This window comes from Aedes albopictus, chromosome 1, assembly GCF_035046485.1.
Source record: "Aedes albopictus strain Foshan chromosome 1, AalbF5, whole genome shotgun sequence".
Lineage (NCBI taxonomy): Eukaryota > Metazoa > Arthropoda > Insecta > Diptera > Culicidae > Aedes > Aedes albopictus.
In genome coordinates, this window is record NC_085136.1 from 227,513,883 (window position 1) to 227,537,372 (window position 23,490).

The 23,490-nt window shown below is 40.1% G+C and overlaps 1 protein-coding gene across 1 annotated transcript in view; it reads right to left on the reverse strand.

Annotated features, from left to right (window-relative positions):
- Window positions 1-207: 207 nt before the first annotated feature.
- LOC109432136 (protein abnormal spindle) overlaps window positions 208-23,490 on the reverse strand; it is a 30,394-nt gene continuing 7,111 nt past the window's right edge. Inside the window, exons 3-8 of the mRNA XM_029857705.2 lie at window positions 12,870-13,851; window positions 10,317-11,131; window positions 3,744-5,227; window positions 901-3,673; window positions 719-838; window positions 208-656 (exon numbers count right to left, since the gene is read on the reverse strand). Coding sequence (XP_029713565.2) covers window positions 396-656; window positions 719-838; window positions 901-3,673; window positions 3,744-5,227; window positions 10,317-11,131; window positions 12,870-13,851 — 6,435 coding nt within the window. The 3' untranslated portion in view covers window positions 208-395. The remainder of the gene's footprint in view (window positions 657-718; window positions 839-900; window positions 3,674-3,743; window positions 5,228-10,316; window positions 11,132-12,869; window positions 13,852-23,490) is intronic.

Consider the following 23,490-nt stretch of genomic DNA (forward strand, 5'->3'; position numbering starts at 1 on the left):
GCCTCTGGAGCCGGCCTTCTGATACCTGATACCTGATTATCTCCAATGCAAATTAAACAAGGTCATCATCAATTCTGTTAAAAGGCTTCCGATCAAAGATGAGCTGCTGTGTCTCTCATCTAAACAATATTAACTACAGATAAATCCCAATTCTATGAACAATGAGTTCTTTCAAGTTCCATACAGTAAAGGTTTACTCTCTACAAGTAAATTAATATTTTGTAAAGAGTTTATTATTGTCGTTGTGTACTATAACAACAAACAGCTAAAAAAAGATTATAGACAATAGCTAACCCTAAACAGTCACATATAATCAATCAAACAATGAAAAAGGGCTCGTCCGAAATGGCTTTTACAGAGCCGAGGGCGAAGAACGCTGCTCATATCATACTTACTTACGAGATGTCAACATCCAGCACGTTCAACACCGTATCGAAGGCAAACACCGACGAGTAAAACACGTACGGTTTACTGCGTATTACTCCATAGTCCGGCTCCAGGGCCGGTTCCATTCGCATCAGGTGGGGATCCGGCGGCGCAAGGCATCCCACCGGTTTCTTGACGTTTTTGCGCATGTTCTCCTTGCGGTGGACGAGCTTTTTGGTTTCCCGCAGCATAAAAATGGCCTCGCGGGAGATCATGTAACGGCGGATGGCCTGTGGCAAGATAAGTATGATGTTTCTTTAATAATAGAATGAATAATTTTAAGGATACATACATTTCGCTTATGACTGTCGTGCGATAGAACCCAGAGCAGTGTGCAAAGGGTGTTGAATATGGCACACTCCTTATCGCACCATCGCAGCAGCATCTGGGATACCGTAACTAGGCCGTTCTCCTAGAAAAAAAGTAATAGTAAAATCAATATTAATCTTGATAATAACCCAACGGAATACATACCTGAAAGGCATCCTTCTTGGTTCCCTCGAATCGAGCCAAATTCAGTATGATTCTCGCGCAAATCTCAATCAGTTGCTTGTCCAGTTCCGATCGGATGGCCTGCGCCATGGTGACGTAGCAGAAAGCGGCCAAGAATACCGCATCGCTCTGCAGCAGGTATGGTACCGTTCGGGATATTTGCTCTATCCGCAGCAGGACTTTGATGGCCTCGTGCACGGCGAAGCGATTTTGAATGAACTTCATGCAGGATCGCAGAATGTTACTAACCCGTTTCGAGGGATCCCTGGCGGCCTCTTGCCGACTGGCCATCATGCGTAGGGCGATGTCCCTCATGGTAACGGTTTGATGCTGCTTGCGGTGCTGGTGACCTCGCCAGCAGGCCTGAATACGTTTGGCCGCTTGATCCCGCAGGCGGCGCTCCCGGAACTCCGGTGTAAGCTTGCTAAGGAATGCTTGACGGGCGAGGTATCCTCGGCAGCGGGTTTGCAGACGAAGGGTGATCATTTTGAGGTGCTGGAAACGTGCCTTTTCGAAGCGGGCATCGAGTTTGGCACGGAACCGACGCTGGACAACAATGACGGCGCTTCGGTAGACTCGATAGTTGAGTTGGTCAAGTAGGCGGTGTCGGTAGGCTCTATAGCGGATTTGAATGGTTCGGGTTGCTTGTAGAATGGTGAGATACGAACTGCGTTGCTCTCTCATTTGCAATGTAGCCCTCCATTTCCGCTGAATGGTAATCGTTGCTGCTCGGAGGCGATCGTATTTTGCCTTTTTCGTTAACATACCCAGTCTGGCTCTGTAGCGAGATTGAATGACCAAGCAGGCTTGTTTTATCCTTAAAAAGCCGCTGCGTTGTTGCTTCATTGCCAGATAACCCCTGAAACAGCGTTGAATAACAATTGCGGATGATCGTTGCTCCAAGTAAAGTGATCTCTGCAAATGCATCTGTCGCGTCGCTCGGAACCTTGTCTGAATACATACTGCGGCGCTTCGTAACCGAAGGAATGACTTCTTCTGTCGTTTCATTTCCAGATATCCTCGGAAATACTGTTGAATTAATATTGTTGCACTTCTCACATTCAGGTAATGTCCGCATGCTCGTTCCATTTCTCGTTTTGCTCGATACTTCTGCTGAATCAACGTGATGGCTGATCGCCTTTGGAAATACTTCGCGCGTGCTAACTTCATTGCCTGCTGAGCACGGAAGCGTTCTTGAATGATGACGCAGGCCTTACGCACCCGCAAATATTCGCCACGGGCTATTCGCATATCGAGAATTGCTCGCCAGCGTCGTTGTATGTTTAGACTTGCTTTCCTGAGCTGGTGATATTCGGTTTGCTGTTGAACACCAGCCCGCTTGGCTCGGAAGCGCCGTTGAACCACGATCGTTGCTTGAAGTAACCTTTCGTAATCTAGTTGCTGCTTTTTCATAAGCTTGTTCGCTCGATATCGCTGCTGCATCTTCACTGTAACATGCCGTAGAGTGACGAATTCTTTGCGACTCTGTTTGGTCATCAGATACCCGCGGAAATACCTTTGAATCTTTGTTGCAGCTAACCGCTTCTCCAAATAGTTCTCACGAGTCTTTCGTTTCAGTTGAACAGCCATCCAATAGCGTTGAATCTTGACAACTGCCTGTCTTTCAGTTTGATACGTAAGCTGTGTCTGCCTTGCAAGAACCGTCGCTCGCCACTTCCGTTGAATTTTAATCACGTTTGCTCTCAGCGTCAAATACTGTTGTCGTTGAATCTTGCCAAGTAAATTGGCTCGGAATTGCCGTTGAACCACGATCGTGTGATACTGCAATGTCAAGAACTCAATTCTTTGCTCCCGCATTAGGAGAGTTGCTTTCAAGCGTCGCTGTATTGTAATGCAAGACGCGCGCACTAGTTGATAACGATCACGCGCTTCTCGCATAGCCCGTTGAGCTCGGAACTGACGTTGAACTACAATCACAGCAGCCTTCAACGTCTCAAACCGTCCCCGTTCCAGTTTCATGGCATATTGAGCACGCAATCTCTGTTGGATAACCAAAGTCGCTAGCTTCAGCTGTAGATAATCGGTTCTCTGTTTCCTCATTGCTACCAAAGCTCTAAATCTCTTTTGAACGCAAACAGAAGCTTGTTTAACTTGCAAGAATTCTCCCCTAACGCGTCTCATCTCCAACTTAGCCCTGAATATTCTCTGAACAAATATTACTTTTTCGCGCTTTTCACAATAAGCCGCGACCGCTGCCTTCATCAAGAAGTAGCCTCGAACCTTCCGCTGGATTAAAATTGCACTCTTCCTCTTACCCAAATACGCTTCTCTCTCCCTTCTAGCCCGCAAACACTCCCTCCAGCGCAGCTGAATCCTCATACAAGCTTCCCTTACCCGCAGGAACTCCCTTCTTTCCCTCCACATTCGGAAAGTGGCCTGAATCCTTGTAGCTGACCGGTTCTGCAGCGATTTCCGCCTATTGAACGCCACCATTCCCATCACGATCGCCTGCAGCTTCCGGTGGATGCAATACGATCGAAGCGATCGCTGCAAGATCAGTGCCTTTTCGTGGCGCAACCGAGCCTTGGCTTTAAGCTTTGCGATGACCGTCGAGGCTGCCATCAACTGTTGTGCTAGGCGTCGTCGTCGGTAGGTAGTCTGTAGTAGAATGACCGATTTCCGGAGCAACAGGAAGCGTTCACGATCGGTCTTCGTCTGCTGCACCGAACGCCACCAGCGTTGGATGCGCAGGATCGAGGCATACCGATGGGCAGTGTGCTTCTGGGTTAGATATCTGTGGATTAGAGGGAAAATATAATTTTCATCTTATAAACTAATACAGCTGAGTCGAATAAAACACTAACCTGCGTGAGTATTTCTGCAAAATGATCACGGCTTTCAACTTCTCCTCTCGCATTCGACGGAATTCCTTCCTAGTCCGATAGGCACGATATGCGGCCTGAATCACCACTGCTGCCTGCTCTCGTTTTTTACGGCGCTTCTCCTCTATCCGCCTACCGATTACCACCTTCAGCCAATTGCGCTTCCACCAGTCGCGAATGACATTGGCCGCGGCGTTGAACTTCGGTGCCCTGAATTTGTATACGATCTGCCACAACAACGATAGGGTCTTCTCCCGATGACCGTCGCATATATCCTTGGCGGTGATGTCTCCCGTTATCCGGTATTCCGCATCCTCGAGGGCCTTCAAGGCCAAATTCACGTTGTGAACCTTTTGCAAGCGAGATATCGACGGAACTCGCAAATTCTGGGTTAGATCTTCCCGCAGCAGGATGATCTCCATCACCCGGGTTAACCGGATGCCGTCGCGCATATCTACGGCCAAGTTCTCGAACGCGTAGTCGAACTCATCCAGATAGGTTTGCTTATGCGTGAGAACATACCCGAAACGTTTGAGATGCTTCGTTATATCTCCAATTCCAGCAATTAAATGTGACGAGAACCGAATCAGAATCTCCCTGGTTTCTTTATAAGGCGCATTCTTGACAAACAAGCAAGGGTTGTGCTTAATCAATCGCTGATTCTTAGCAGTATCCAAAAAGAACAATAGAAACAAAAACATCCGGAACGTAAACTTCTTCATGTGCTCGGCGTACGAAGAGGACAAGCTGTAAGCTTTCGAATTCTTCGCTTCCATGTACCGATCTCGGAAAAGTCGGTTTATAACAAACGTACTCAATCCGATCACATCCCGGTTCGATTGAAGATCTATCTGCTCTCCAAAAGTAACCTCCAGCCCCAACCTCAACCAAAGCGGATTGAAGCAAAGCAAGAGCTCCAGAACGCTCCGTTGCAGCACCAAATCCAGATGCAAATCCCGGTCCGTCCTCAAAGTCATCGTTTTCTTCTCGATGGCCGAGCGAACCTTTCGCAACGGTTCGGCGACCTTTTCGCTAAGATACAACGAAATTCCTGCGCTTCGCAACTGGTTCAACCGGTTCTTGTAGTAGTTGGACGATATCAATTCCTTGGTGGGGGCCAGCGTTAGCTCCTTTCCTTTGACCTCGTCGAATAGCTTTCCCACGTCCAGTGGTTTGTTCGGTTCCGTGTCCAGATCGGCCGGGATCGTCACCAAGGCATTGAGCCACTTCTTAAGCTGCCGTTCATATCGTTCGAACGCCCTCTCATCCAGATACATCGTGGTCGTCAGGAAGGGGTCGCACGTGGTCGTTGCCGCAAACGGATCCGGATTGATGAGCGTTTTCAGGTGCTGTTCCGAATCGTACAAGAAAACTCGTTTCTCTTCAAGGGGTAGTTTCCTCGAAGATCCGCTGGAAACTGGTACTCGTTTCAGGGATAGAGAGCGTGGAGCGGCTCCTTTGGGCACCTGTGAATGGAAGCAAAACCAAGAGAAAAGTTTATTGTGAATTCTTCCATACCACAGCGTAACAAAAATTAACTTTTTGTCTGTCTCAAGAGCAAACTTATGTGTCTCCGAAATATTTTGGGTCGCTGAATCCGAATCCGGGCTCAGATTTGCTCTAACACGTCACAATTTTGAGCTATGCCTCAATTTATAGGGCAAAATATGCGATTTTGGTCTTTTTTGACTGCAAGCCATTAAGTAAGGAAATATTTTTTTTAAGCAATCAAAAGGTTAATTGATCAATTAACATCTAAATTAACGACTCATGCAAAATATTTCGTTTGACCAAATCGAATTTGATAGTTTTAAGCGATTTATGTTAGGTACGATATTTCCCATACAAGTCATCCTCCAAAAGCTGCATGCAAGTTTTCATACTAACAGAAAATGCTTAAATCTATTAAATTTGATTAGGTAAAACGAAATATTTTGCATGAGTCGTTAATTTAGATGTTAATTGACCAATTAACCTTTTGATTGCATAAAAAATATACTACCAAGCTTAATGGCTTGCAGCCAAAAAAGCCCAAAATCGCATATTTTGCCCTATAAATTGAGGTATAGCTCAAAATTGTGACGTGTTGGAGCAAACCTGAGCCCGGATTCGGATTCAGCGGCCCAAAATCCTTCGGAGACACATAAGTTTGCTCTTGAGACAAAAAACTGTTGCGCTGTGTACCCAATACATAAAACTATAAGGAATTTTAGGAAAAAAAATGAATTATCGGTACATTTTTTCAATTGGGTTTTTAAATTTTGAAAAATGTAATGATTTTTTGATTTTATACGAAAGAGCACCTTTTTCTGAACCACTATGATTTTTTTCAGATTTTTAGAACTTTGTTTTGATACCCAAAATCAATTTCAAAGAGATTTTTTGAAATCACCTTTTGACAGCTGGGCAACTGTTTGACAGCTCCGCCCAGTACAAACTGCGACGAGGGGTGATTCGACAAATCGCTCCCATACAAACTTCAAATTGATTTTTAAATAGGTTCCCGGGCTCCAAAATCCATGAAAATTTGGATTTCGGCTTAGTTTGACATGCAGATTCAGAATATCGAATTATCACAACACCGTTAAAGAAGCCAATTTCACGAATGTTCACCCTTTCTGCCCCTATAATACAACTCTTTACATGCCGATAGGTATTCCAGCCGTTATCGACCTTTCATCCACCCTTGAACGTATGTATGCACCAGCGTTTACCTCGAAGCTGGGATCAGGGTCAATCAGCTCTAACATGATAATATCCTCTTCGCCACTTTCGTCATCACCGTACACGGTAAGAAATCTGCACTCTGATATAAACTGATTGGCACTTGAATTCGCACTACTGTCTAATCAATTTGTTATCAATTAAATATCATTCGAAAAAGAACATTTAATGCCTCTTCAATTTAAATGGAAATTCACTTCAATTCGTAGTTGACAATGTTTTGATTTCAAAACTAGAATTTAAAAAAAAGTGTTCACCTCACCCAAGATTCGATACCAGGACCTTGAGATTCACGATCATCTGTTTTCCCACTACACTACCTCACATCTGTTAGAGAGGTGCGTATCGAAGCGAAACACTTTCTACCACCTGTCATCTATATTTACTTTCATGTCCAAAACAGTCATTACCAAACCAATAGCTTTTCACTTTGGATCGTACTGCTTTATACAGTAGTGCAAATCGAAGTGATTTTCAGTTAATTTCACCGGTGGGTTTGTTTTGGTTCTGAAATCAACACTGACAGCATTGTGATTTCAAAGGAAAAACATTGCTGATCATGTTGATTGGGATGTTGAATAGTTAATGGATTTTTCCCTTACATCGAGCGTGTAGATTTTTTACCGTGTAGAACAAATATTCACTCATGTAGGCCATTTCGTAACAGGACAATCAACGAACCGCACTATTCGAGGACAAATCTCAATCACATATCACCACTGGTATCCAGTTCATGTGCATTGTGCAACATCCATCACGTCGATTCTCGTCAAATGCTTTGTCAAAACCGCAACGCACCACCAGGCGCCTCCTAACAATATAACCCAACCCTTCCAACGTGGACAACGGTATCTTGGCAACTGATGTGCTTTCTGTTTTACCGCAAACATCGCGAAACAGAACCGGACGAAAGTTTCGAGACCACCCAAGGACGACAAATTCATACAAATAGAAAATTTATCCTATTTTAAGTGGTGGATTAATAGAGGCGTAGCAAGGCAGGGATCCTAAATAACATACCGTGACCGGCCCTAATTCTGCGCAGTCCCTAATTCGGCGCACTTTCTCGAATATACTACAAAATCATAGACGCTTCAATATTAGCTTCAAATATGGTATGTGGGGGCAAGATGGGTCAGTACCGTTTTCAACCGTACTATTTATTTTTTGAATCTTTCTATAATTTTCCCAGATGAACGACGTGGATACACAAAAAAGTGATATATTGTTTTTAAAATTTTTTACGTTCCTTACGCAGAAAAAAAATAAAATATTTTTTCGTTATACTCCTTATGCTATACATTCCATATAACTACGTGTAATGTGTAGACGGGGCAAGATGGGTCACCCTAATTTTTGGGTATGTTGCGAAGTTTTTAAAAATGTTTTATTTATCATAGAAAGGCTATTATGTGACCTACATTATCGAAGCGACTAGAGCGCTGAAAATTTGTGAACATATTTTTAATATTTTTCTACAAAAAATATAAGTTTTCAAAGTTTTTTATGGCTACCTGAATAAAAATATTCTATTTCTGAGAATAATCTACCGATATGTTTCAACACTTCTTTCATGTAATCTGTACGTATGTGAAGCTTAGATGTATAGAGAAAAAATAGAAGATCTAGTATTTTTTGTTGGAGAAAAATCGAATTTCTGATAGCTGACCCATCTTGCCCCCGTAGAAATGAGGTGGGGCAAGATGGGTCATGTTTTGACAACTGTTTGTCAAGAAGCAGGTTTCAAACTGTATGACCTTTCTATACCCTTATATCATAGCTGACTAGTGTATCTGGAAGTCGTGATAGAAAACAGAGAAATGCTATTTACATTCAGAATGTTATAGGGATCCATTTCTTAGGTGACCCATCCTGCCCCCACTTATCATATATTTTTTGAATATTGTTTCAATAGTAATGAAATAGTTTGTGATGAAAAAAGTTTCAAACTAACGCCAATTATTGAAAGAAGTTACCGTTACACCCGTAGCCTATAGGATCTAATCTCAGGAATAGTATGGATAACCTAGGATATCCCAACTGATCTGTTACTGTCTATTGAACTTTCAGAAAACGTAGCTTTGTATAATAAAAGAGGTTACCGAAACTCGAGTTACCGAGAACAGTTTGGATGACCTAGGCTATCCATGAAAAATATTCTGCATCATATTTTATTTTATTTTATTTTATTTTATTTTATTTTATTGATGCACAAGGGGGTCATGGGGCCAAGTCTCCAATGCAAGTCCAAGGACTCACATCGTCCATAATACACCGTGGAATTTGGGAGTAGGCATAGCAACCTCTTTAGCCATGCGGCTTTTAAGTTTTGCGCGGCCTTAAGGATGAGGAAAGGTGGGAGATTGATTTTGCGTGTTGAGCTGTGAAAGAATGTGTTGTTAATTAAATGGTCAACGTTATTTACCTTTGCGTATTTTCACAAAAATGAACAAGTTTGACGATATGGTGCTTGATTTTCAGTGAACCGTTTATGCTAGTTCTTCTTGTTCTTGTGTCTTCAAAACTAGGGAGCTTGGTTAATAATGTCAAAAAATAAAAGGACATATTGTGTATCAACTTCCTTTCTGCAAATAGAAATCAAATATATCAAAAACAACAAAAAAGGACCGTAACGCTTCTTGATTTGATCACGAAAAGTATCGGTTCTTGTTGGCACCACGAGTGTGCATCTTTCTCTGTAGAGTAAAGATACATTTAAGCCCCGAGACCTGACAGCAATCAAGCTGATCACAAGGTTGTGCCTTTGCCCAGGGATGAAAAATATTCTGCATCATATTCTACCCTTTTTATGCTGATGAGCACCAAAACCACAGAAATACGTAGAAAAAACTCTATAATGACGCTTGGAAAAAAATACGGCTTCAAAGGGTTAAACCACGCTTGCAAGGAGGACTTAGCATCGGACACACTTGTATAAAAAAATAAATTTGCGGTCTTCGAAGGAATGATTTGTGGTTGAATTTCCTACAAGGAGCGTTGATCGATTTGTATTAAGGAGACAAAGGGCGACCTCCGGGATTTTATCTCTGTAAGTGTAACCTTTCCCATAGTAAATCCTATACAAACTTAGAACCGCTTGGGCTACAGTTTCACCGATTGCGCTGAAAATTTGTACAGTTCATATGGAATCTTCATGGCATCCAAAAAGTCGACTGGAACGAGGATTTGATTTTAGTCCCATGCTAGCGTTCGAGTGATGAGTGCTAAGGAGAATATTTGGCGGTTGCAGGAGAACTGTGTGGCAAAAAGTGAACTTCGAGCTCGCTACACTCTACGGAGAACCCGTACCGACAGGCAGCATCCTGAAACTGGACGGATACGGTAGGTAGACAGTACATGTTGTGAAAATGTTGGACAACAACCCTGTAAAGTTGATGTTAGCCACTAATACCGTTGGCACACGAAGGTGTGGAGCGCAGAGCACGATGGGCGGACCAGATGGAGCGTGATTTGGCGAGCATTGTAAAACTGCAGCTGCTAACTGAGTATTATGGAGACAAATTTTTAACTCAGTGGCAGTGTTAAATCATAAATTTGATATCCTTCTTTTGTAGCTCGATGTTCCCACTGGAGCTTGGCCTGCCTCTCTTCAAGTTTGTGTTCTTTGAGCACTTCCACAGTTATTAATTGAAATGCTTTCTTTGCCATTGTATGAGTTTGTATATTGTGAGGCAAGTACAATAATACGCTGACTATGCATATGCTATGACAATGTCATGAATCTAATGTTGAACTGAACAAAATAACATTTGAGGATCCCTCCACATAAGTAACGTTATTCAAGGATTGCCCCAAATCGGTTAACCTTACCTGAAAGCACGATTTGGTGGCAGTCGAAGTACTCGAAGAGCGATTTCTAATCGGTGCTGGTCCCAACGAAGAGTTTCTGCTTCCACCGCTGCCCCCGCTGCTTCCAACGGATGCACTCCTCTGCAGCGAGCCCATCATGGGCGTCGTCGTCTGCTGCATTATCTTGCTCTTTTTGGGTGGCGAGACGACTACCGCAGCTGCCATTGAAATCGGTTCATCCGCCAGATCCACCGAAGAAGCCAAACTGTAGTCCAGGTGGCGTTTGTTGCAGGATGCTCCCGGTGGTTTCATCAGTTCATCACTGTTGCGACTGATTTCGTGCAGATTGAAACGACTGGACTGGGCGCGAATTTCGTGCGCCTTGAACATCATACGAGCGTCCTCGAATTCGGCCTCGCCTCCAGCGCCATTCAGATTCGGCATCGAACCCTGCTGCTGCTGCTGTTTGATCTCCATGGTAAGATGTTGGACAATATTGTCATCGGAGCTGGATTTGGCCAGGTTTTCGTGACTGGCGATTTTGAACGTTTTCTGCTGGATTTGGTGTTCCTCGCTGGCGCGACCTGCATGGTAGGTTACTCCCAACTCTCGGGAGTTTTCCTCCACAATCATCGATAGCTGTGGGATCGAGCCGTACGGGGAGACGGTTTGGGTTCGGTTTAGAGGTTTGGGACCGTCGTGGAATGCCGCTTCTAGGTTCGAGAGGAACACCAGTTGAATCTCGTTGCAGGGGGAATCCGTTTTGGCGGGCCGGCATGATTGGGTGGGCGAACCTTTCAGCTGGAGATCGGCTAGTTCCAGGTCGTGGATATAGCCTAAAAATAGAGATGATAACCATCTTAGACCACTATGATACCTTATTAGAATTCTGGGAGTAATCCAGGGAAAATGTCTTAAAAATATCTCAGAAGGTTCACTACAAGAAATCCAGGAAACAGCTACCATGAAGAGCCTAGCCTTTGAAAAATCGTGAAGAGAGAACTCCATGAGAAATATTCGTAATTGTCCTTCTGAAATTCCAAAAAGGAACTCCGGAAAAATCTTGGGGAAAAGTTCAGGATAAATCCTGAGTTTTCTAATAGTAGTGCTGGACAAAACTCCGAGTGAAGACTCAGAGTAAACGTCAAGAGAAATCCCACAAGAACGTTTAAGAAATTAAAGAGAGAACTTTGGAAAAACTCTTGCGTGATCCCGAAAAAAAAATCTCTGGATGAAATCCCCGAAGGAACTTTAGTGAAACTCTAGTGGAAATCATGTAGGTATCTCCTGTAGAAACTGTGGGAGAAATCACGGGAAGATCTTCTGGGGAAATCCCGAAACGAACACCTGAAGGAATCACGAACACTCATTTCCGAGGAATCCCGGAGAAACTCAAAGAGCAAATCGGCGACAACATCTGGGAAACATCCTGAGAGAAGCACTTATATAAATTCGGGAATATATCCTGGAAGAAATCCCACAAACATTTCCTTGTGAAAAACGCAGGAGGTACTCCAAGAAAATCTCGCGTGGGACTTAAGAGGCAATACCAAGAATATCTCTGTAAGAAACGCTGTAGAATTCCCGTGAAAAATTCCAATCGAAATCAGTTGCGTTTCGCAAGGCGAAATTTCGGAAACAATTGTTCGAATCTAGGAAATATGCCGGTAGTAACCCGGTGGTATTGAAAAGAAATATTAGGAAAAATTCCGTGAACATATACGAGAGGAATCCTGTAAGAAACCCTGGAAGGCGTTCCATGGGGTATATCTAAAGAAGCTTCAGAGAGAAACCCTGACGGAATTTCTGGAGAAATCCTTCCCTCTTTCTATCTCTGTTTCTCCTGACGAAACATTCCAACTGGGACAAATCCTGCTTAATGTTCAATGTTCATTGAGCACCTTCACAGTTATTAACTACCTAAGAGGTTACCTTGTATGTGACTGTGTGTAATATCATATGGCAGGCACGAAAAGATTTTATGCCCAAGGAAGTTAATGAAATTTTCCTTACGAAAAGTTCCTGGACTGACCGGGAATCGAACCAACCCGTCACCATCAGCATGGTCTTTCTGAATACCCGGGCTGGTGGATTTTACGTTAACGCAAATACTTAAGGTTTGAACGAAAAAATTAATTTAAAATGTTTGATGATGTGATGACGATGATTTCAATAACGAATTGTTCAACGTTAATTAGGGATGACATTATTTATTGTCTGCTGGTCTAAAGAACAATTTTGAAACAAAATTTTGTAGAAATTCCTCCAGTTAAAAATTCTAGGGATTTCGGAATAATCTTATTTTGAAACGGCGACATAGTTAATGTATAGAAATTCTTACAAAACTATTTAATTCGTTAGTTAAATTCTCACTGGATTCAGATGTACTAAAGATTGTACCACATCTTTCTATATATGGATTGGATCTTTTCAAATGCTTTTAAAGTTTCAATCGGCATTCATTGAATGGTATTGCAAAGTTAACTGGAACTTATGTGAACAACAAGCCACAGTAACCAAATAACATAACACAAATCACTACTGACACCACAGCCAATTCGAACCAATCCTTACCGTTGGAATAATTCAGCTGCCTGTTCGATTCCTTCGTATCGGTTTCGTCAATCATTAGGTAGGTTTTCCCCGACTGGCACGGTTTCGTTACGGTCGAGAAGCAGTTCGGATCGAATCCGGCCGTACGCATGGTTCTATTGGTCGGAGTGAGGCTCAGCTGTTGCTGGTTTCGAGCGGAATCCGCGTGAATTATCGACGATTTTGGAGTTTCCCTCATGGCCAGGACACTCTGATTGGATGGGATCCGAGGTGTGCGCTCGTCGTCGTCGTCGTTGCCGTCCAGATTGATTTCCGGCGATATACTGAGTCGCTTCCGTAGCAGGTTGGGTTTGTCCAACCGAATGTCGTCCACCCTGTGGAAGTTCACAGGAGTGGGCAGATCGGCCAGATAGGACAGATTAGAATGCGAGCTTGAGGGAGTGAATTTCAGATTGCTGAAAAGCTTTGTGGCGTTCTCCGGAGTAACGGGACTGACGTTTTCTTTGTTGGTTTTGTTCTTCGGTGGCACCGATTCCGACAGACTCGTGAAGTTAAACGCACTGGAACTGAACAGGTTGGATGTGTTACTGGGTTGTAGAACATTGATTTTTGGTGCGACTTGAGATCGAGTAACTGGAGGTGGCGAGGCGAACGATTTCCTCACAGGCGATTCTCGCTTTTTGATTAACAGATTGCGCTTCATAAGTGCTGCCTTCGGGGGTGACGGGGATTTCAATTTCAGTTTTTTGGGAAGAAGTGGGGCTTGTTTTAATACTGGTTTCTTAACCGGAGGAGCTTTCTTCAGTTCGACGGATTTAAGGATGAGGGCAATGTCTTTTTTGTTGCCAAAGTTGTCGCTCATCTGGAGCACTTCTTTGTTGACGAACATTTTCAGTGGATTCCACACCATTTCCATCTGGCATTCTTCGCCGGCGGGAATGTCCTGTGATGTCCATTCTAAACCGAGGTTGAATTCTGGCTTTGGTATTTTGGTTACCAGTACCTGTGGAGCAAAAAAAAACAATGTCAGAAAGATGTTTATCCCTCTCTTTCCCATGAGCACAGGTGATCCACTACTTTGCACTGTTCATACAAATACTTGATAAGTTAGATCATTTCCATGTTTTCATCACATGTTTGTATATGTTTAATGAACTATTATGCCAAGATTGGCCAAAATTTATCTGCTCGTTTTTGTTGTAGAGCTTAATACTTTAGCGAAAGTCGGTATCTTTCATTTTCATTTTCATTTTGCAGCATTTGGTGGGGCAATGAGAGCGCAAGTCAGTCCAAAGCCGATGATAAGGAGGGGTAATGGCTGCATAGTCTATGCTGACCACATAAACGCCATGGGATATGAAAGGGGTATTTTGGTGTGGGATTAGGGTGTTGGTACAGCCCCAGTAGCACACTTGTTCTACATCAGTTTTTATGACTCTTATATGACCAAATTTGGCCATATAGGAGTTACATTGACTTTTATAAAACATATGTGCTACTAAGGAGACTTGACAATATCAATGCTATTAAGTTTTTTTTTTTTGCTAGGTTTCTAGCTGCACTCTGAATAGAGTTGAAACCTCTTCACTAGACCTGAAGATAGGAAAGAGTACGTAATCTTTCAGAAGCAGTTTGCCAGACGTACGCGGAAAATGACATCTATTAAGACACTGTTGCAAACTGACTCAGAAAGTTACGGTTTCAATTGGTCAGTCAGTCAGGATTTGCCTATGTAGTGTTATGGTCACACGGTTTGTATTTGTCTTCTTGTTTGATTTTGTGGTATGGTTCAATATGTTTTTCTCCCCGTTACGTCAGTTGTCGTATGTTTTTTTTTCATCGAATCAGTCGAACCCAGTATGTTAAAATATAGTCGATCCTGTGTCAAATTGTTTTCTTCATTACGCTAATCGTTTTCTACTTCTCTGTGTTCATCTCTTGTGTCCTTGAATTGCCATCGGTCCAAAACCCACAGAAACATGTAACTGAACTTCTGATATTATTCTGTTGGTGTCATAATACCATCTAAGAGATAAACAAAAATACGCCAAGTTGGTCAGTTGATTGCAATAAAATTTTAAAATAATAAAGATTGCTTGTCAACTATAGGACAGATCGGTGAAGTAGTAGATTTGTAGTAATGAGCTGAATTTTAGTATGGTGAGAAGGTCAACTCTCCGTTTCTGCAATGAAATGGTGCGAAAAGCGTGGGTATTATGATTCCTTGCCTAATTTGATGCTGTTTGAGCAAAACTTTGGATAACTATGTTGTTTATGTTGCAAGAAATGGAGAAAACAACAACCCTGTTGTCCAAAGTTTTGCTCAAACAGCATCAAATTAGACAAGAAATCATAATACCCACGCTTTTTGCACCATTTTATTGTAGAAACGGAGAATTGACCTTCTCACCATACAAAAATTCAGCTCATTACTACAAATCTAGTACTACACCGAACGTGCCCCATTATGTATTCATCCCCCTACAAATACTATGAAAAATATGCAATTTCGTTCAATGGAGCACGTTCGGTGTAGTACTAGATTTGTAGTAATGAGCTGAATTTTTGTATGGTGAGAAGGTCAATTCTCCGTTTCTGCAATGAAATGGTGCAAAAAGCGTGGGTATTATGATTCCTTGCCTAATTTGATGCTGTTTGAGCAAAACTTTGGATAACTGTGTTGTTTATGTTGCAAGAAATGGAGAAAATAACAACACCGTTGCCCAAAGTTTTGCTCAAACAGCATCAAATTGAGCAAGGAATCATAATACCCACGCTTTTTGCACCATTTCATTGCAGAAACGGAGAATTGACCTTCTCACCATACAAAAAATCAGCTCATTACTACAAATCTAGTACTTCACCGATCTGTTCTATTGTCCTATCGGTCCTACATAGATAAACCATGTCATTTTCTCAAGTGTAGCCTAGAAATGTCAACCTAGTCATACACAAGTAACGTTCTTCAGTTAATAAAAGCAGTCAGTTTTTGTCCAAAATGTCACATCGAACGCATTGACGTCAACAATGCGTTTAAGTGTTCACACGTTAGCTTCGAATCTATCAGCACAATTAAGTGCTGCAAATCTCCTTCCCACTATTAGTTCTTCGGTCGATTTTAATTGCTTTAAAGAAAATATGACCAACTAAAATTGTAAAAATTCGAAAAAGCGACTATGACATCAATAAATTACTAAACAAAATCAACCGAGAAACGTGGGAAGTAGAGCCCAAACAACATTTTGAAGTCAGCTGGCTGTAAAAGGTTCCAAAACCTGTCACAAATCCTATAATGCTCTCATTAGGATTTGTAACGGTTATCAAAACCTTCTCAAATCCAACAGACTTGGAACTATTGCTTGGGAATAGACTCTAATGAGCCTCGGCGGTTCCTCCGTGTTTATCGAGCATGTCTGATGCATATGATCAGCCATACTCCATCTGCAGCAGCCGGTTCGTGATGAACCGTTGGAGGCGCATTAAAGTGTTAAAAAGGTGATATGTTTCACTAAAGAACACTACATTACAATAATCAAAATGAAACTCCTTCACTTTATTACCGTCAACCCCTGCGAACTTGGCCAGGGAAAAAGTTTTTAAATTACAATGTTATGTCGATAATATAGCGTATCAAAATCTTATTCGATAACATTAAGAACGTTTTGCTAAAAAAAAAAAATAAAGAATTAGAAGCATTTGAAAATGCAGCTCCTATCCTTTACCATGTTAAAACACGCACAGCGCAATTCTTTAGGGGTATCCAGTAGTGTGGTACAAACATCGAATCCTCGCTCCATTCGACTTTTATGATTCCATTTGGGTCTCATATGAGCTGTGCAAAATTTCAGCGCAATCGGTGAAACTATGATTTAGCGCAAGCGGTTCAAAGTTTTCATACGATTTACTATGGGAAAAGCTACACTTTCAGATAAAAAATCCCAGAGGTCGTCCCTTGTCTCCTTAATTCAAATCGATCAATGTTTCTTGTAGAAAAATCATTTATGAAACTTTCCTTCGAAGACCGCAAAACAATGGGGCACGTTCGGTGTAGTATTAGATTTGTAGTAATGAGCTGAATTTTAGTATGGTGAGAAGGTCCATTCTCCGTTTCTGCAATGAAATGGTGCAAAAAGCGTGGGTATTATGATTCCTTGCCTAATTTGATGCTGTTTGAGCAAAACTTTGGATAGCTATGTTGTTTATGTTGCAAGAAATGGAGAAAACAACAACACTGTTGGCCAAAGTTTTGCTCAAACAGCATCAAATTAGGCAAGGAATCATAATACCCACGCTTTTTGCACCATTTCATTGCAGAAACGGAGAATTCTAACCGCATTTTTTTTTTCTTTTAAAAACAACAATGAGTTAAAATGATAGTAGTAGTATTAGTAGTAGTAGTAGTAGTAGGAGTATAGTAGTAGTAGTGATAGTAGTTGTAATAGTAGTAGTAGCAGTAGTAGTAACAAAAAAAAAAAAAAAATGGGAGAAAATGATAGTAACGAGTTAAATTCACAGAAACAAACTAGCCTAGAAGAACTTTTTATAGTATTTCAAGGCAACGCCAATGAATTTGAATCAGTAACTAATAATTATATAAAATTTAAAAAAAAAACAAAAAAAGGAGAAAAAACTTTGTATTAAATAACAATAGTTTTACCGATGTGAGGGAGGATGGGAGGATAGTTACTATCATTTTAACTCATTGTTATAAAACAAAAGGTTGTAAGTATTTTTTTTTTTTTTTTTTTTTTTTAAATAAGTATCAGTTGTAGTAGTAGTAGTAATAGTAGTAATAGTAGTATTAGTAGTAGTAGTAGTTAGAAAGTAGTTTATAAAACAAAAACAGAGGGATGGAAAAAATGATAGTAACGTGCAACTTATTTGTTTTTATATGGAAATTTAAAAAAAAATATGTACAAATAATAATAATAATAATAAAAATGCAGGTTGCATTAATAACTACAGTTTTGCCGATGGGAGGGAGGTTGGGAGGAAGTTACTATCATTTAAAATAAGTGCTGAAATAACAAAAACAGATAGTGAATAATAATTATATTAGTAGCAGAAGCAGCATTAGTGTTAGTAGTAGTATAAACTTTAATTTTCAGGAACAAGCCAGCATAATTGAAAAGTCTATACAATTGGGAAAAACAAATATTTTGGTGCAATAAGGCATTCAGTTGACTTTTATAAATAGATGGGGCAAGGAGGGGGAACCAGTGAATTATCGAAATTACGCCCGGACGACGGTGTAGATTGTCAGCCATAACAATGTTAGTAGACTATAGTCTTGTAGAAGTCAACATCCTGGTAGAATAATTCTTTAACAATTATAATGGATTCAAGCGCCCTGAGTCTTACAAAATAACCAGTAAGGGTTGTTCATTAATTACGTAAGGGAAATTTTGCAATTTTTCGACACTCCCCTTGGTAAGAGTTTTTGTAAGAAAACCCAAACATTTTTGTAGGGGGCGTAAAGTTTTTCAAACCCCCACCCCCCATAAACCTTTACATAATTAATGGACAGTCCCCACGAGAGTTGCAGACTGTATTTTTCTTCCAGGTTCAACATATCGGCTATTGGACCTTTATTCAGTGGTATGATGAATACATAACCCAACAAAATATCATATGGTATTACCTTTTATTGTCAGATACTGTACTCACCCGCAATCTATTAAATTATTGGTTTCATATACTTTATTGCGTTGACATTTCATTGCCATAATCCAATCATCTACATCGTTAAACGGCTCATCAGTGATATTATTCATTTACTCATTATCTTCAAATAGGAAATTTTCCTGAATCACTAAACCAAATAACACTACATTATAATTAATTATTCATTTATTTCTAACATTGATTAGACCATATTTAAATATGATATTTCATTACAACGCACTATACTATTGGTTGTATATACTATATGGAATTAGGAGGGGGCCGGAGTGAGGTGAAAAGATAATATAAAATCATTGTAAACGGGTCCTTCTATCCCAACAGTTGCAATGGAATGGTTGCGCCCTCATCGAGACAAATCATCCGGTAGAAAGCTTTAAAAGGGATGTGAACTATATTATTCATATTGTTGGATCATGCTGAACGGAGTTTTTATATTTAACGCAAGTGTCTATTTACGATTCCACCACATCCCCTTGTGGGCCTCCATTCAGTAGTAGCTGAGTGTCGCGGACTGACCCAATATGCTCTCTCATCGGGAGCCAAACATCGGGAGCCAAACATTGAAGATGGAGGTTATGTTAAACCTTGTTGAACCTGTGTGATTGATTGAAGAGTATTGTTATCTAGGTGCTGCGGATATAATCAAAACTGATGTCACGATATCTCCATTTGCCGCTGTCAAGCCGTTAAAAAGCGAGGAGAAGGATAAACATAGTTTTGAGCCTATTTTAGCTAATTTTGTAACAACTATCCATCAAAATTTCCATCGTGAATGGAAAATAATAAACTTTGAACACGAGAACAAAATCGGAATAATGGTGGATTAATCATGTTTACCATTTCAGAACAGCGTCGCGACGGCGTGTTTGACAACCGCGCTGAGAGAGGTGGTTGCAAGAAAATTGAACGCTCGTGCGTGTTTACAAGCTGTGTGCCGGGAGTGTGTAGGTGTGTGTTAGCTAGCTTGAAAAATAAAACCGTTTCTATTCGCACCACCTAGAGTAGTAGGATAAATTCACATTGATACTATAATAACGTTCTCCTCATAATCTAGGTCATAAAATAGCACTTCAACAAATTATGCACAAATATCTACAAATTCATGCCTTAATTAATATCACTATAGAAAATGTCATTACATTTTATTTCATTATTATATTATATACTTATATAAACTTATTTCATCATGATAATTTATATTATTATGTATATATGGGGTTGGGATAGAGCATCAGGTGAAGTTACAGCCGGACGGTAGAGAGGTTTCCAGCCAGAGTAAACAGAGAAGACTGTAGAACGTCTTTGTGGATGGATTTTTCAACTCCAACAGTGGTAAAGAATTGGATGAGATACTAATTCTTAAACATTATCCAGTTGAAAGCTTAACGAGTGCTGCAGATTTTAATATCAGACGTGTGGAACCACATTATGTAAGATTTACTTCATTTCACAGGTTGCGCATCACTAACAAGCCCGCCATACTTTTAGATCTTCATCCAGTGGTATGCGGAGTCCAGAAAACTAAATTCATTATCCTCAAATAATTATCTTTTACTGCATCATATTTTTCGACGATACATTATAGTACATTATTTATCTTCCGTAATTCGAGTGGTTGGTCAACACCGCCAGCAACGCGCTAATGCTGAGAACAAATGGCGAGATTTGTTCACATGGTGATGTACAAAATACAACAGATCGCTAGAGGGTTGATAATAATAATATATAAGCTATCGCGTTAACCGATTATTAATGTATATATATGTAATAATATATATATGTAATAAGGTCCCATCATATCATCCAGATCACGAAAAGAATCGACAGCAAATAATATTCATTCAATTTATCTACAAATTGATACCATATCTCATTTTGCTACATTTTACATCATTACATTTTATTTCATTTATTTTAGTTGATTGATCATATCTTATCAGAATAATACATCTAATTATAATGAACTGAAACATGGAATATATAACAATATGGGGTTGGGAGGGTGCTTCATTATATACATTACTAGCTGTCCCGGCAAACTTTGTCTTGCCAAGTTGTGGTGGTTTGACAATTGTTAAGGTCATAGCAGCATGGCACTCTAGATTGATTTCATTTCGATCGTGTTGACTTTCTTCCCAGGTCATAAAAAATTAGCATTTTGTCTATTTTTTTACATTTTTATGTCATTTTCCTAACTTTTTTACATATAAACACAGCCACCATGAATACGAATCGAACCATGCAAGCGTCATCCTGATCGGTTCAGCCGTTCGTGAGTTTTGTTGTTTCAAAGGGACTTCAAACTCATTTTTATATATATAGATATACATATACATATACATATACATATGATACATGATATACATTATATTTCATTATTATTTACTTATTGAATAACATTGCATCATTATATTTCATCATATTGAATTATACTACATAATTATACTACTATAAAAATATATAACTATATGACTGTATAACTATATAACTATATAACTATATGATTTTATAACTGTATAACTATATAACTATGTAACTATATGAATATATAGGGTCGGGAGAGAGCATCAGGGCATCATTGAAGTTGTAACTGTACGACGGAGTGGATTGCCAGCCGAAGTGAGGTGAGAAGATACTATAACATCCTTGTAGATGGGTTCTTCTATCCCAACAGTTGCAATGGATTTGACGCGCCCTTCTTGTGACAAACCATCCCGTAGAAAGCTTGACAAGTGATGTGAATCTCATTATTCACCCTGTTGGAACATACCGTTGGAAGGAGATTCTTAGAAACCCGCGGATTTCGCGTAAGTGTCTCTACTTACGGGTCCGCCACACCCCCTTTTGGCCCTTCATACAGCGGTATGTTGAATTCAGAGCGGTAATGAAATTTATTTTTCACTGTTAAGTGGAACTGCATGCAGAGCAAGACTCAAGCTAGGATGGTGGCTACCTACATACATACATACATACATACATTTCATTGCAGAAACGGAGAATTGACCTTCTCACCATACTAAAATTCAGCTCATTACTACAAATCTAGTACTTCACCGATCTGTCCTATTGGATGCTTGTGGAAAAAGTTATTGATTTATTACCGATTAGTGATCCAACGAACGGCTTTTTGTTTTATTTTATAAGCAGCACTGTAGCTGCTGCCTTGGCTGCTGCTGTTTCTGGGGGTGGTGATGCCTCCCGCCACCCCATGCAACAACGGCAACAGCAGTGCTGCTGATAAAACAAAATAAAAAGTCGTTCGTTGGATCACTAATCGGTAATAAATTAATAACTTTTTCTACAAGCATCCAATCGATTTGCGGTCTTCGAAGGAAAGTTTTATAAATGATTTTTCTACAAGAAGCGTTGATCGAATTGAATTAAGGAGACAAAGGGCGGCCTCTGGGATTTTTTTGGTTCAAAGTGTAACTTTCCCCATAGAAAATCCTATGCAAGACGATGAACTAAGTCTAATAGCTGTAAAAATACATGTTCTGCATTTATTGCTGACTGCACCCCAAATTGGACTGACACAATAGTGTGCACACGCCTTCAAAGTGTGATTGCAGCGCAGGACCACGTCGGATCGAGTTGGGGTCTTCGGTGCACTTATTCCTTGCAAATCAAGGAATAAGTGCACCGAAGACGTCGAGGCGATCCGAGGCAATTGTGCACTTTTATCACACTTTTTAGGCGTACCAAAAATAGTGTGATAGTCCAATTTGGGGTGCAGTCAGCAATAGTGGCTCTAATTGTGCAACGCTGTTTCATTATGTCTCTATACTGCTAGAAAAATATAATCAAGGTTGCAAGCACTCCACTTATTTTGAAAATGACCGCTATTTAAAACAAGTTGTTGTTCCTTATTCCAATCACTATGATCCTAATTCCGTTCACTTGTGTTCCTAATTCCGGTCACTCCAAGTAATTATCAAGTTGACAAAGTAATCATATTATCATAGGTTGTTATAGTTATATTTATATTTTATTTGTCGAAATAGATTATTTTATCTGCATTAACGAGATTTTTAGGCCTAAGCTAGTTCATCTCGGGACCCACGCTTCCCGAGCAGGGAATGAGAACAAAACTATAACAAATTGATAACTAATTTTGTTATTGATAACAAAATGAAATCAAAACGAGTTTTCGTTTCAATTTTTTTAACTGAATATCAAAATGAGATATCATTTTGTTATCATATCAAAAACTCAATGATAACAAGATTTGATTTCAAAAATCCAAAATAGGTTTAACATGTTTTTAGTATTAATTTTACCGTGGATGCGCATATATTATGCGCATCTAAGACCTTTTCAATTTCATTCAGCAATTTTGTTGCATTTCATTGCAATTCGAACCGATTTGTCTGAATTTTTGACAGTGCATGTTACAAGCCTTGTTAATACATAAGTGAAAAATATGATGTTTTATGTAAAATTAAAGAAATTCTAAATTTGGTCTGTTTTTATTTTTGCGCACCCCTTTTTGCAAAGTTCCCAATTCTGCGCACATGAAATGAGTTGAAACTTTTAAATCATAGATGAAATTCAATTGAATTTCACATTTTAAACTTTTATACGAAATTACGATCTTACTGGAACATGACATGTCCCCATAAAGCCCCTTCTTGGCAGCTTTGCTAACGGACACACATTTCAGGGAATTTTCAGAATTTTCATTATTTTTTTAACAAAATAATGGTCGTTAGTTTGAAACATTTTTCTTTACAAACTTTTTCATAACAATGGAAGCAATATTTAAAAGATGAAGCTAACATTGAATTAGCATTCATGTGTCGTACTGACCCTATTCGCATAAGTGGCTCATGTTTGTTGTGTTTCCTAATCACATGGGACTGTTGTGCGAATGGAGGCAGCGTATTTGATTCATAATATCCTATTTTTTACATTCTTCGTGTGTTCACGTTCGGTATTGAATATCGTCAAGTTTATATCT